Source organism: Denticeps clupeoides, chromosome 9 (genome assembly GCF_900700375.1).
Source record: "Denticeps clupeoides chromosome 9, fDenClu1.1, whole genome shotgun sequence".
NCBI classification, from domain to species: Eukaryota; Metazoa; Chordata; class Actinopteri; order Clupeiformes; family Denticipitidae; genus Denticeps; species Denticeps clupeoides.
The window spans coordinates 11,262,498-11,276,591 of NC_041715.1; the positions used below are offsets into that span (position 1 = coordinate 11,262,498).

Sequence of the window (14,094 nt, forward strand, 5' to 3'; positions counted from 1 at the left end):
GTATCACTGCTCTTGTAAGTTTAAATATGTTCTGGATTGGAGGATGTGTGTTTATGTGTATACTCACATTCAATGTCCAAGTACATGCTCTTCTGATGTCCTCCAATTCTGCTCAAGGCCTCACAGTCAAACCGGCCCCAGTCTGACAGAGCCACGCCCACAATTGTAAGCATGGACTCACCATGGCGACCACGAGCCTCCACCCGTCCATCATGACTCTACAGACACATAGAAAACCATACGAACAAACAATTTATTCCCTTTCAAAAAACATTGAAATATTGGTTTAATTTGGAAATACATAATACATTAATAAACAAACAAATTACTTACCACATACAGTGCGTACAGAAAGTATTTTTCACACTTTGATATATTGCAGCCATTTGCTAAAATCATTTTCATTAAAATCCTCATTAATGTACACACAGCATGTTGACATTTTTGCATATTTATTATAAAACCTTGAGATGGTTCTACACCTTCATTTAAATCCAGTTGGAACTGCCTGAAGAGCTCAGAGACAGAATTGTGGCAAGGCACAAGGTTACAAAAAAATTCTGCTGCACTTAAGGTTCCTAAGAGAACAGTGTCCTCCATAATCCTTAAATGGAAGATGTTTGAGACGACCAGAATCCATCCTAGAGCTGGCCGTCCGGCCAAACTGAGCTATCGGGGGAGAAGAGCCTTGGTGAGAGAGATAAAGGAGAACCCAAAGATCACTGTGGGTGAGCTCCACAGGTGCAGTCGGGAGATGGGAGAAAGTTGTAGAAAGTCAACCATCACTGCAGGCCTCCACCAGTCGGGGCTTTATGGCAGAGTGGCCTGACTGTGGCCTCTCCTCAGTACAAGACACATGAAAGCCTGCATGGAGTTTGCTAAAAAAAAACACCTGAAGGACATATCGATTGGTTGAGGAATACGATTCTCTCGTCTGATGAGACCAAGATAGAACTTTTTGGCCTTAATTCTAAGTGGTATGTGTGAAGAAAACCAGGCACTGCTCATCACCTCTCCAATACAGTCCCAACAGTGAAGCATGGTGGCGGAAGCATCATGCTGTGGGGGTGTTTTGCAGCTGCAGCGACAGGACGAATGGTTGCAATTGAGGGATGAATGCGGCCAAGTACAGGGATATCCTGGACTAAAATCTTCTCCAGAGTGCTCAGGACCTCACACTGGGCTTAAGGTTTACCTTCCAACAAGACAATGACCCTAAGCACAGGGTCAAAATAACAAAGGAGTGGCTTCACAACTACTCTGTGACTGTTCTTGATGGTACAGCCAGAGCACTGACTTAAACCCAACTGAGCATCTCAGGCTGAGAAGACCTAAAAATGGCAGTCCACCAACATTTATCATCCAACCTGCCAGAACTAGAGAGGATCTGCAAGGAGGAATGGCAGATGATCCCCAAATACATGTTTGAAAAATTAGTTGCATCTGGCAATACTGGTAGTAAAAAAAAAACCCACAAAACACATACAGTGTTTACTTACAGAATTAAAGAATTGAAATAGACGTTGCAATTATTAATTTACAGACCATGCAAATTACTCCCTTTATTGGAGTGACGTCCTTTCTATTATTACAGGTTTGCTCCTTGACTAATATTTAGTTTAGGAACTAATGTAGAAGATTAATTGGGTAAGCAGGTCAATAGACCATTTAATTGGCACTATGAGAAATAAATCAGTTTTAGTGGTTTACACAAAATAATTTAGTGTTATGTAAGTGTCTCCATCACGTCCTTCACCCTCACATGTCTTCTGACTCTACTCCTAGTACTCAATCATCACGTGCTCTTCTCTGTCCTGATCAGCTGTAAAGTCCGGTGACCGAGCCATCTGGATATGCACTCTGTCTAGTCTGTCTGTTACCATCCTTAATCTGACTTGCCAGTTTGCTTGTTTGGGGGCCTCATCCCCTTTTACTTTTTAAGTAAAACTTTGTTTTTTTGTACTAGACTTATTCCTGCATCCTCCATCCCTTGTCTTTACTGGATCGTAGCTGTTTGAGGCTGGGTGTCAGTTCTGAAGACATTTTGAAAAATAAAACTAGCAAAATGGGATTTGGTCCCAGCAAAATTTCATGTGTAGATTTATGCAAACTACGCAAGCCAAGACTGTAAATGTAAAGGATGTATAGCTGTGCTCCATCATGTCAGCATATTAAGGCTGAAGAACATTACTCATCACCTTTCCTCATGCACTTTCTTATTCTTTCATCACCATCACTGACTTCACTGACATCACTTTGGTCCAGTGCTCTGTACATTTCTCCATTAGGTTCTGCAGTTTCATCACTTCTTTTTTCAAGGACTGGGGTCCTCTCATTTCCAGCCAACTTAGTTAGTAGAAAGTTAGCTCTTTATGATTAACACAACACACATCTATTGATCATACAAAGGGCAGTGGATTTCCAGGTTTACAGATGTGATCTACTAAAATATATGTGGACAAGTATCGCTCTGATTTTAAGATTTAGAGCTTTATTCTATTCCTTTGTGAGCCATCTGGTTCATGATTACGTTTGTGGCTTCTATGAACTTATGTAGAAGGAGGTGTAGGAGAGTATGGCCCTCAGGGTCATCTTTCCACTTCCACTTTGTTGGGTCTACAGTTCAGAGTGGAGCAAAAGTCTCAATGCAAATCCCCAAATCAGATTAAACCGGAGCTTCTTGTGAGCTCCTGTAGGACCAGCTTAATGATGCATGCGACTTTTCTGCTTCCAGCAGCTCCAGCCCTCCTCCCCATGTCCCTGGAACCCAGGCCTTTCTAGTAACTCCCAGAGCAGCGGATGTCTGAAAGTGTTTCATTAAGATCCTCAAGAAGGGGGGGTATGAGGACCCACCTCCCTCAGTGGAGCACTTTCCATTTGCTGCTATTGTTGTTGCCTAACAACCAGCCTTTCATGCATTTTAATGATCTGTAACCACTTTCCTCCTGTTGCTCTTGCTCTCTCTCGTGGTTTCTGCTCCAGCTTGGTGATTGAGTTTAGGCCTGATGCGTGACTGATGTGGCTGAAGGCTCTTATCTCCCCAACACCATTCTCCCACACAGAAAACACACTTAATGCAGCAGCCACTGGGCACAACGCATCAGAACAGAGATTTCTGTGTGCCTGTGTGTGTGTGTTGTGTACAATGCTGAATATCTGTGCATTTTCATGTGCACGAATGCATGCTCATTCAAGGCTTACAGAACATAGATTTATCGCCAATTATGCACATCTACTAAGCAGTGGTTCTGTGAATATGTGTGGGCCCATGTCTGCAGAGATACGTTTTATATTGCTTCAGCAGCCATATGCCGTCAATTCAATTGATTGCCCTTTCACTCTGCTACTATCAATCAATCTTTATTTATATTGCACTTTTTACAATGTACAAAAAGTGCCTAACAAATAGAACTGTGCTCAAAGCCACATGTGAGCAAGCCAGAAAACTCCCTCTAACAGAAAAAAAACTTGAGAGGAACCTAGACTCAGCAAGGGGGACCCAATGAAATAAATCCATAAAAATATGGCATATGAAGGTTATTGGAGTCCACTTGTGAATAATGAATTATTGTAGTGCTTTGTAGTGTTTTAAATTACTTTGTGAAAATAGCGCCAAAATATTTCACTTGTTGATGCCCCTGTAGTGCTTTGCTAGAATAGATGCAGTCGAGACTCCTTTCACTGTTGACAGGGAAGACATATGCAGCATAAAAGGTTTACAGTAGATCTCTGAGGCTGACTGTCTGCCTGTGTGTTCAGGCTCTGGGCACATGTGGCTGTCTGTCTTCCTGTGTAAGACTTGCATAAGGCAGTGTAATACCTGCCTGTCGGGCCCACTGTGCACTTCATTGCAACATTCTTCTGGCAATAAGCTGTGCTTATCGACAATAAAGCAAACGTGATGTGAAAATGAAATGCAAATAAGCAGAAGGAAAAAAAAAAAGAACATATAATTTTTTCCCCCTTTTCCTTCTCAAAGCAACAGCGCAGATGTGCAGTTTGGAGCAGTGTGAAAGCTTGATAAACAGGCTGTTTTACCCTGACTTGGCCTAGATTTGGTTATGTGCCATTGATAGCAGACCGCATCACCGCTGTGAATTGCATTAAATAAGCTAATTGCTACTAATTATGCACAGAGTCACGCTGTTGTGATTACAGCTTATGAAGAGAGCTGCTAGATTTTCGATTAGCCAACAGTATGTGATGTTTAACACGCCCATCACTTTTTCGAGCGTTATAGAATAGTAGTGGAGCAATAAATCACATTTAAAAAAAAAATTCCAATACCGGGACAGCATCAGGCTGTCTGTGAGTAATTTGAATCAATTGTTGTGTTTTAATAGTGATGATTATCATGTAGCACTACCAGTGCAACACCAATGTCCCTGTGTCAGTATCACTCTTCACCAGATGCTACGTGACCAAACTTTGAAACGTAGTTTAAATAATGATTAAACTTACTTTAACACTGAAAAAACATCATGGTATAGCTTTATGAACACATTCATGAACCAAACTAATAGTTTTATGAATGATTTAATCCAATTTTACTATGAGCGACAGAGTACGGACCAGTTAAGGTGCCTGATTTATAGCACAAAGTGCACTAATAAAAGCAGAATGAGAAAAAATACTGCATATGTGCATATTATGCAACTGATTTTTATGCAACCGGTTTGATTAATACTGATTCAAATCAAATCAGTATTTGAATCAGTTTCATCAACAAACAAGTGTTGACTAGTTAATTTCTGGAACTGTGGAGAAAAAAACTGTACTGCAGTAATTGCAGCAGTATTTTATTGTAAGGTCAAATGTTGAACATTGATCATGTTGAGCATTAAAGTGCCAGCTGAGTGAGCAAGATGTACCTAATTAAGTGGGCATTGAACAGAGGCTCTAATTAAAAGGCCAATAGAAGTGTGTTTCATTAACATTTCCCTTCCATAAGGGATTATACATTTTTTTATAATACATTATATGATGGACATAATGTATTATAATGGATTTATTAATGATTACTCCACAACTGTTCATGTTCCCTAAAATGTTCTCATTGACTTTTTCATATCATTATCTCATGAGGCTTTTATCTCAGATGGTTTCCATGTATGACAGAAAGATACTGTTATTTGATAAATATTGTAATGAAGTGTATTTATAACGTGTTACAAAAGGGCTGTACCTAGAAAGTATTACTGAAGTTTCTGCCACTTGTCTCACCTTGTCTCCGTCCGTAAAGCTATGTCCATCGCTGGCTCTCCTCCAGCTGATTTCAGGCAGTGGTTCACCCTCTGCCTTGCAGGAGATGACGGCGGCGCTGCCCTCCACTGCTGTTACATTACGCAGCTTAGTGATGTGTGGAGGAACTGAAGAACAGAGGGAGTGAGGGGGGTAGTCAGTTAAGATGGTGAAGGGAAGAAGACATCAGAAAAAAGACATTAGAGGAAAAAAAAAAACGGCAGAAAAAAAGATCCAATGAACCAATTCAGTTTGATGTAACCACCACCCACAGTTCAAACAACCATCAGTGACCTTGACACCCAAAATCTAATCAATTTCTAAATAATGTGCAGATGGATGAACAGAAGACTGGAATTCATAATAGATTTAGGATTTAGTAATATTTAGTAATATTTAGTAATATTTTTTACATAAAACATTTTTGAATTGGTTGACTGACAAATTTAATATCAGATACTTGATTGGAAGAGTTCAGAATGGAGTAAAGTGATTGTCGTTGTGATACACAGCACAGCACACGGTGACATAACAAAAACGTTTCCTCGGATTTTAACCATCACCCTTGGTGAGCAGTGGGCAGCCACAACAGGCGCCCGGGGAGTAGTGTGCGGGGACGGTGCTTTGCTCAGTGGCACCTCGGCGGCTCGGGATTCGAACCAGCAACCTTCTGATTATGGGGGCGCTTCCTTAACAGCTAGGCCACCACTGCCTAGTGGTTAGCCTTGCACCACTGGCTAAATGGATTTAGCGTGAACACAGATTTAATCTTTGTCTACATAGAACAAACATACTCCCAAGGTTTAGGATTTGTTTCTATGGCAACACACCCAAATCAGATCATGCAGATCATGCCAACATTTGAACCCTGAGAAACTGGTAATCTCTGTATGGACTGGGACCGGGCTGGGATAAGCAATCAGGTGTCTTCATAACTGCTGCTGGGCAACCCTCAGAGGCACTGTGTACATACTAATAATAACTTCCTGATAAGGTGTCAGCAGTTGTATCTGATGTAGAACAGCTCTCTCAAGTAGGTGTAGCGCTGCGGTGCATGAAGCAGGATACTCTATTAAAGTACATTGGAGCTCCCACCCCACAGGGTTCAGGCCCCCATCTGGAGAAACAGGGTTCAGCAACCACTAATAACAGAAGGACTATTTGACTCTGAGATCCCTGGTGAAGAGCAAGAGTTAAACGGCTTCATGTAGAACCCATTCATTTTATCACATATGACAATGATAACACAAGCGTTAGGGAAAAAAAGAAGGCACTGGGGCAGTGAGGTGGGGAATGTTCAGAGGTACGGATCAGGGAGTTGGTTGTTGAAGTCGTGCCAACCACACAGTAATATGCATATCTATAAGAATCACTAAATATGTTTAAAGGTTTGCAAGATGATGTTGTCAAATTGCATTTAATTGACTACCTTTAATGCAAAATATATAAATGTAAATGTAAAAATAAAAGTGACTTAATGATGCACACCACAATACTTACTTACTTACAATAGTACTTCCAATAGAATTGTATGACAATTACAGTGTCATTACTGAACTGAACATAAAACTGAACACAAAAGGCACAATGGTCTAAAACTTTACATTGGGCAGTGGTGGCCTAGCGGTCAAGGAAGCGGACCCATAATCAGAAGGTTGCCGGTTTGAATCCTGATCTGCCGAGTTGCCACTGAGCAAAGCACTGTCCCCAATTACCTCTTCCCTGGGATGTACGCTTTCAAAAACTGATGCAAACCTGAAACTTTTATAAGTTTATCTGCAGAAAAGGCTACATGAGGCTTTAGAAACATTTGCCTTTTCATATACACATGGTGTCTAACACACACAGGCTTTCGGCTCAATTTGTGTGGTAAAACACCAACTCTTGTCTAAACAGGAGGTTAATCGCTGATTTAAGTGCTTTTAAGGAAAGAAAACCAGGACAGAGACAAGATGCAGACCAGTTAGGTATATAGCCTTAGGAGGGCTGAAATGACACCACACTGCTGAAGGTACAATCAGAGAGATCCTTACCAAAAAAACATTTCTACCACGTGGTGTGTGTAGGTAAATTATGATTTTCCTCCCCGTACTGGCACATTTCTTTTTCTCTCCCCTCATTTCTTTTTTTGTCCAGCTCTATTTTCTCCCTCCTTACATACTGACTCACCCATTGCATTCACAACACATCCCTCTAGCTTTTACAGAGTAGCTCTATTATTTTTGGATTTGTTTTTTTCTTTAAACCTTGCGCTTTGCTTGTCATGTATTTTTGTCCTCGCCCGTGGATTTGGTAAGTGAGTGCATTTTTCTCAGTATTGTTATTGTTATTGCTTGCATTCAGATGCTATTGTGTAGCAGGTGTTTCACTTTGTTTCTTGAACGTTCACAATCAGACCATCTATTTTAGTTTGATTGGTGTTCTTTGTTATTTTTGTAGCCCATCTCCACTGTACGACACCAACGACAAATTCAGCATAATTTCCACCACGCCTTTGCACTGAGAAACAGACCATGTGGACACCTCAAGGTTAAATCACTATTCTCCATGCCTAAAGTTTATCCTGAAAGACATCAAACCTTAGGGGCAGACAGAGGTAATAAGACCCTGCCTATCTGAGTGTAAATGCACACACACAACACACACACAAACTGGCAACGGCCATATAAGGAAAGTTACAACCATGTTTCCAACTGCGCTATGCAAAAAACAAAACTCCCATCCAATAACGGAGATTCATTTAAATGAGTGCTGTGAAGAATCTCACTGGCTTGCGCATCGAACGGATTCTGATGACTACAGAATAAATCTCCATACATTTCCATGCAGGAGAAAAGGTGCTATCGAAAGAAAAATCTAGGGGAGCTTCATGAAAAGCCAAATTGGAATTTGTGGCTGTAAAATTTGCTGTGGCATTTTTATGTTAAATTATTTAGTGCCCTGTTTATGCAACAGAAAGATTTTATCTGGAGAGGATGCTTTCACTGCATATACTGAAATACCGTACACTGGCTTTTACATTGATCCACGAGCAACAGGACTCTGACCCCACAGGCCCCTCTACCTGAGCAGACTCTCAGTATAATATCCAGTCAGGAGAAATGTCTGCCAGTTGCAGCTAAACACACCACAAGGACATTCTAATCAAACACACATTTTCAAGCCACATCACAGTGAATCAAACGTAATACCTCACCTTAGCCCAGGAGAGTCATGTGACAGAGATACCAAAAAAAATCATTTTTAGCTTACTTAAAATATAAACAATAAACATTATTTGAATGATTAACCACATTAAATATTAATTATCAGTAAAATTATGTATTAGGATTGGGCAAATTTGAAAAAAAATTGGCAAATACTGAGGAAAGGACAACACGTGCACAAAGCATGTGCAATAAAGTCATGCTTTACAAGAAGTAAAGTAACATACAGACTAAACATGAGTCTGGACTTCCATATTGCCCCTTTTAAGTTTTGTATTTTTCTCAAAATATGCAGAATACATTTGGGGTTTAGACAAAAAAAATGTTGGAAATCGCACAACACACAAAAAAATTAAATAGTGTCATTCTAAACCCAATATATGTTTTTAAATATAATTTTAGGCACATATTACTACTAATAAAAAAAGTTGAAAAGTTCAAAGTTATTAACCTAAGGGTTGATCTACCAAATGCTGTATCTAAATGTAACATCCATGAAACTGAACTACTATTCATCCCACAACAGGGTCTTTAAATTTCACTGGACATTTCTCCAATCCCCTCTTCTGACAAAGCATCCTTGTGGTAACCATGGACAGTTCCTTTCCCTACTCCTTCTACTCATCTCACATTATCATTTTTATTGACATAGGCTACTCAGATAGATGCTTGTCCAATCTCTAGTCAGCTCCAAACTTGACTACTATCACTCACTTCTGGCAGGTCTGCCTCTTAGGTGCAACTCAACCTCTCTAGCTGATCCAGTATGCTGCAGAACAACTCACATCAGTTTCTTATAATGATTCAGATACTGATGCTTGGCTACAAAGCCAGGTAAGGGTCAGCAGCACCCTCCTACCTCAGAACTCTCATCAGTCCTCGCTCTGCACCTTGATCTCTCCAGATCCTTCAGCACTGTTTGACAAGAAACACCCTCTCTCAAGGTACTAGGAAAGCATTCATCTAGACTTTTGTCTTCAACACTGGCAGTTATCACTGGCATTTAAGTAATCTGTCACACCTAATATTTTAGCATTGACGTAATGTAAATAAACCAATCAAATCTGTTGTAACCTGTTACATTACGTCACTATTAGGTGTTGACAGATTACTTTTTTAAGTTTAGCCAGAGTTCACTTTTGAACACTGGGCAGTGGTGGGCTAGCGTTTAAGGAACTGGCCCCATTATCAGACAGTTGCCGGTTCGAATCCTGTTCTCCCAAGGTACCACTGAGGTGCCACTGAGCAAAGCACCGTCCCCACACACTGCTCCCTGGGCGCATGTCATGGCTGCCCACTTACTAAGGGTGATGGTTAAAAGCATTTTGTTGTGTCACTGTGTGCTGTGCTGTGTATCACAATGACCATCACTTCACTTTCACCTTTTTCAGTGTGTCTTGGCTCCAATGTCATGGAGTCACTAAAGATCTTCAAATGCAAGCCTTCTGTTTTAGGTAGGGTTTGTACGCATATTTAAAAATGGTTGGGTTCTGAGGTATTAAACTAAGTGTGCAGAAAGAGTCAAAGTGTGGGGGCTGTCAACTGTAGGGCCTGTCAAAGCTCATTTAGACGTACTTAAATAAAACTTTACTGCACAGAGAAAGTTGGATTGTCATGATTGTCATTGCCTAACCACTAGCCCACCACACTTATTCATGTGTTTTCCTGCCAAAAGTGTGACTGTGACCTGGTTTTGAATGAAGGTTTTGGCTTGTAAACAGTACCGGCCTGTGCAAGCTGCCCTTACCCTGCTTTTCATGATTAATGAAATCATATATATTAAATCTTCAAATGTGTGTGTCCATGACTGGATTAATGAAAACAAGCAGGAGGGTAATTAATGCAGAACCCTTTACACAAACAAACATTTCATTTCAGTGGCTTAGACCAGAGATTATTTAAGCAACAAAAGCATTTGCAGACACAAAAGAAAATGGGTCGTTAGAGTCATAATAATTAGAAAATGTGGTCAGGATATTTCATAATAGGGATGTGTTAATCAAATTATGGGACAAATACATTGGGGTGCTAGAAGAGGTTGTTTTGCATAGGGGTGAAAGGTAGTTTTACAATTTTACAGACATCACACCCTCTAAAAAGTCATTTCAAGGAGGTACCCCAGGGAGAATTGGGAGAATTACTTTAAAGAACATAACATGATGACAATTTAGATATTCAGTAGGTCAGTCACCAGCATGTAGACAGAAACTAAGGCTTTAAATGACAAATCTGAAGGCTGGCGGACTAAACTGCAACAGCAGCTGACAGAGACAGACAGGCTAGAGTCCAGAGGAGCAGAGCAACATCTGAAGCTGCAGAAGGATCTGGCCGAAGGAACCTTTGTTCTACATGAAGTCAGACTGAATTTCATTCATTTTGACAAGTCCTTCAAGTCATGGCCTTAAAAGCGCTATAACATTTATTTCTTATTTTCTTTTTATTTTCTTATTGCACTGTTTTCTCAGATATTTTATACAAACATCACAGGACATGACAAAATGATGGGGACAGATGTTAAATTAATTAAATATAATTTTTGATTTTTTTGAATTCTAAATTCTCTCTCTGTTACAGTAATGTGGACTTCATTGTAAGACACTGAGTGGGTGGCAGTGTCCCCCCCGAAAAAAGGACAGATGGTTGCTTCCTTACCGAACACCTTGAGGAAGAGTTCGTGCTCCGTCTCTCCGGCCTTGTTGGAGGCCTTGCAGGTGTAGGGACCTCCATCATCTCGTCGGATATTCCGAACGGTCAGAGTCGTGCCCCTTGCCCGGACCACATACTGTTCTGATTCCTGCAGTTCCACACCCTTCCTGCACACACACACACACACACACACACACACACACACAGTGTGAGCTCCATGTAATCAGTCTGCACACCACCAGAAAGTGAGCAAAAGGTTGCAGGCCAATGAACATTTAGTGCTTTGAAAAACTTCAACACCGAAGAGTTTGGACTCAACTATTGAATCTGACATGCAGAGAGGAAAGACATGCTGAGAGGAAATGGAAGAGAAGAGAGGAGAGATTGCAGTTTCCCTTTTTTTCAGTAGCTTTGCATTCATCACACTCTCTCACATGCGCAGACTCTCAGAACATGAGACAATGCATTTGAATAGGACATTAAACAGATTGTGGAGATACCCAGCCATGCCCTGCTTGATAAATGAGCTGAATCGCGCTGATATATAATGATTTCCCAACATGCTATCAACGCGCCCTCTGCTCCATGGAAGTTAACTGCCAAACCATAAGCAATCTGCAAAAAGCACCGCTTCTTGTACAGCAATTTATTATCTGTAGTTTTCCTTTGCAGGAGCTATGCATTAAGTAAAAAAGGAGACAGAAAAAAAAAATACCTAGCAGCAAATCCATAATAGGATTTCTTTGTACAAACGCCTTGGGCAAAGTTTGCAAAGTGCATCTTGAGAGTGCTGAAGTAGCAGTACAAAGAATACAAAGGTGTCCATACAAATAATTTAAGATCGTGTCATTCACTGTAATTGCTATAGAGTTTCCAAACCAGCACTCGAGTTGAATTTGGGCTTTTTAGCATCCTGTTGCAGTTTGGCTAACACGACACAATACACTATTAAGAAAAGATATTCCAGTCTTTATTCGATTTTTATGTAAATATTTCTCAGGCTCCCCAGCGGTAGTGCAGCAGCCATTACACGACCTCCATAAATAGTGAATCCTTGTTTGAGGAATAACGGACAAAGTGGTCAGAATCATGCACAGGGCTGGGAACCAAACTTTTGGCAAGTTTGTTGTACTGGGAAAAAATGTACTCATTGAGCAATTTATTAATCTTTCGTTGGCAACAGTGCCAAAACATGGTGAATGTTGCTAGCTATGAAGAGATGTAACGTAACGGGTCACGTCGCACCACAGAGGCTGGAGGGAAAGCACATGCCATGTTTGGTTTTGAAAGCAGGGCTCCAGACTGCAACCAACCTCTCGAGCTTTTTGGGAGAGTACATGATGTTCATTTGTTCTGGTGTCCTTTAGCACTGTCCCATTTTCATTATAAAACATAGCTGAGCTATTTAGTCTGCATAATCAATTCCTTCAGACTGACACACTAAGCATAAAATACAATGTGTACAGTCTTTTTTCAAAAAATAAACTGAAATACAGATTTGGTTTGGGCCTTGTTTGCAAGTGAAAGGGCAAAGATGACTTCAGGATTTACATAGATAAAACTATTTACCAAGAACTGCTTGGTAAATATTTGCTTCTTGAGGAAAATGCAGTCTTAAAGGTGAAAAATGCCCTGGTGACATTTACACTAATAGATACTACCATGTATAATAAAAATTACATTTGGGTTCCTAAAATATCAAATATCAAATTCGGACAACACTGAGCACAAGATCCTGCTTCCTCCCTTATCCACTGTGTACCTCTGCATTCTGTCCAAATAGTAAAAATTCAACAGATTCAACAAATTTAGCAAAGGCTGACTATCTGCTCAGAGACCCAGAGGTGTCAGGATAAAGAAACTAAGGAATAATTAGGAATCATTATCTCCCATCCTTCCAATTTGTCTGCTCCTTTTCCCACCATGCATTGAGTAAAGGTCAGGTCATGTCAGTGCTCGCCCAGATCCACTCAATTTCCATGTAATTCCCAGATATGACAGAGGAAATTCCACTGATATACCAATTCTAACATAACCATAACAACACAAAAAAAAAAATACAAAAAAAAATACAAAAAAAAGAGACAATACAGCGTATTTCCTGCTTAGAATGATAGTGCTTAACCTTTGGAATGCAATTTGGATGCAGTCTTTGCAAGGAAAATAACAATGTAATATATTAGAATAAGCAACGCTGGTCCTGGAGGAATGCATTAATATTGCTTTATTATTTTGTACAAAGAACAGGTAATGAAAATCCTCATGAATAATGATGCAATAATGCAAACACGTTTTCATCGCACTGCAGCCAAACGCTGGGTTATTCTAAGAAAAACAGTAGTACCTGTGCCAAGTAACATTGGGCTCGGGAGAACCGTAGGCCCTGCAGGTGAAGGTGACCGACTCCTGGTAGTCTGCCGTGACGTTGAAGGACTGCTGGGGTACAGAGAGCACCGGGGGCACTGTGAAGAAAAAGAGAAGGAGGGGTTACCAGTAAATCTTACAAATTACTGCAGGAAAAAGTTTCTGCAAATCATTAAATTGCACCAGGGGACAACAGCAAAAGTGTAAACTTTATATCTTAATGATGGTGCTTAACATGCCTGTATGTCTGAGCGGTTTTCCAATTCTTCACCTCTTAATTATGATAATAGCTGTCCATGTCCAAATGAATGAAGACAAATGGCTTAAGGAGTTGCATATTTGCGTTACAGGATGTATGTCAGCTGGTTTCACACAAGACACATGGCAGTGTGTGCCGGGCACGTAAAGATGATGCCTTTGGCAACACGCTTAAGTGTGCTGCCTTTCATTATTGCCTGAGGAGTCGTGCGCTTTCAGGCATAAGATGAGACGCAAGTGACGCTCTTTGTTTTTGAGATGCTCTGTTTGCCACATCCTTTTTCCTCGTGATGGTCTCTGCCTCCATATGGTGCATGATGGTTGCAGTGTTGCTTAATCTGACTGTGTAGCGATGGAAAAAAAGTTTGTTCTCATTCAC

At 40.5% G+C, this 14,094-nt stretch overlaps 1 protein-coding gene across 5 annotated transcripts in view; it reads right to left on the reverse strand.

Annotated features, from left to right (window-relative positions):
- Window positions 1-14,094, reverse strand: part of LOC114796558 (neural cell adhesion molecule 2) — a 182,771-nt gene that overhangs the window by 55,916 nt on the left and 112,761 nt on the right. For all 5 annotated transcript variants that reach the window (XR_003750747.1, XM_028990813.1, XM_028990812.1 and 2 more), the window contains exons 6-9: window positions 13,438-13,555; window positions 11,100-11,260; window positions 5,224-5,369; window positions 68-218 (exon numbers count right to left, since the gene is read on the reverse strand). Coding sequence is in view for 4 of the 5 variants with exons in the window: in XM_028990813.1 (XP_028846646.1) it covers window positions 68-218; window positions 5,224-5,369; window positions 11,100-11,260; window positions 13,438-13,555 (576 nt within the window). In the remaining variant the exon portion in view is untranslated. The remainder of the gene's footprint in view (window positions 1-67; window positions 219-5,223; window positions 5,370-11,099; window positions 11,261-13,437; window positions 13,556-14,094) is intronic.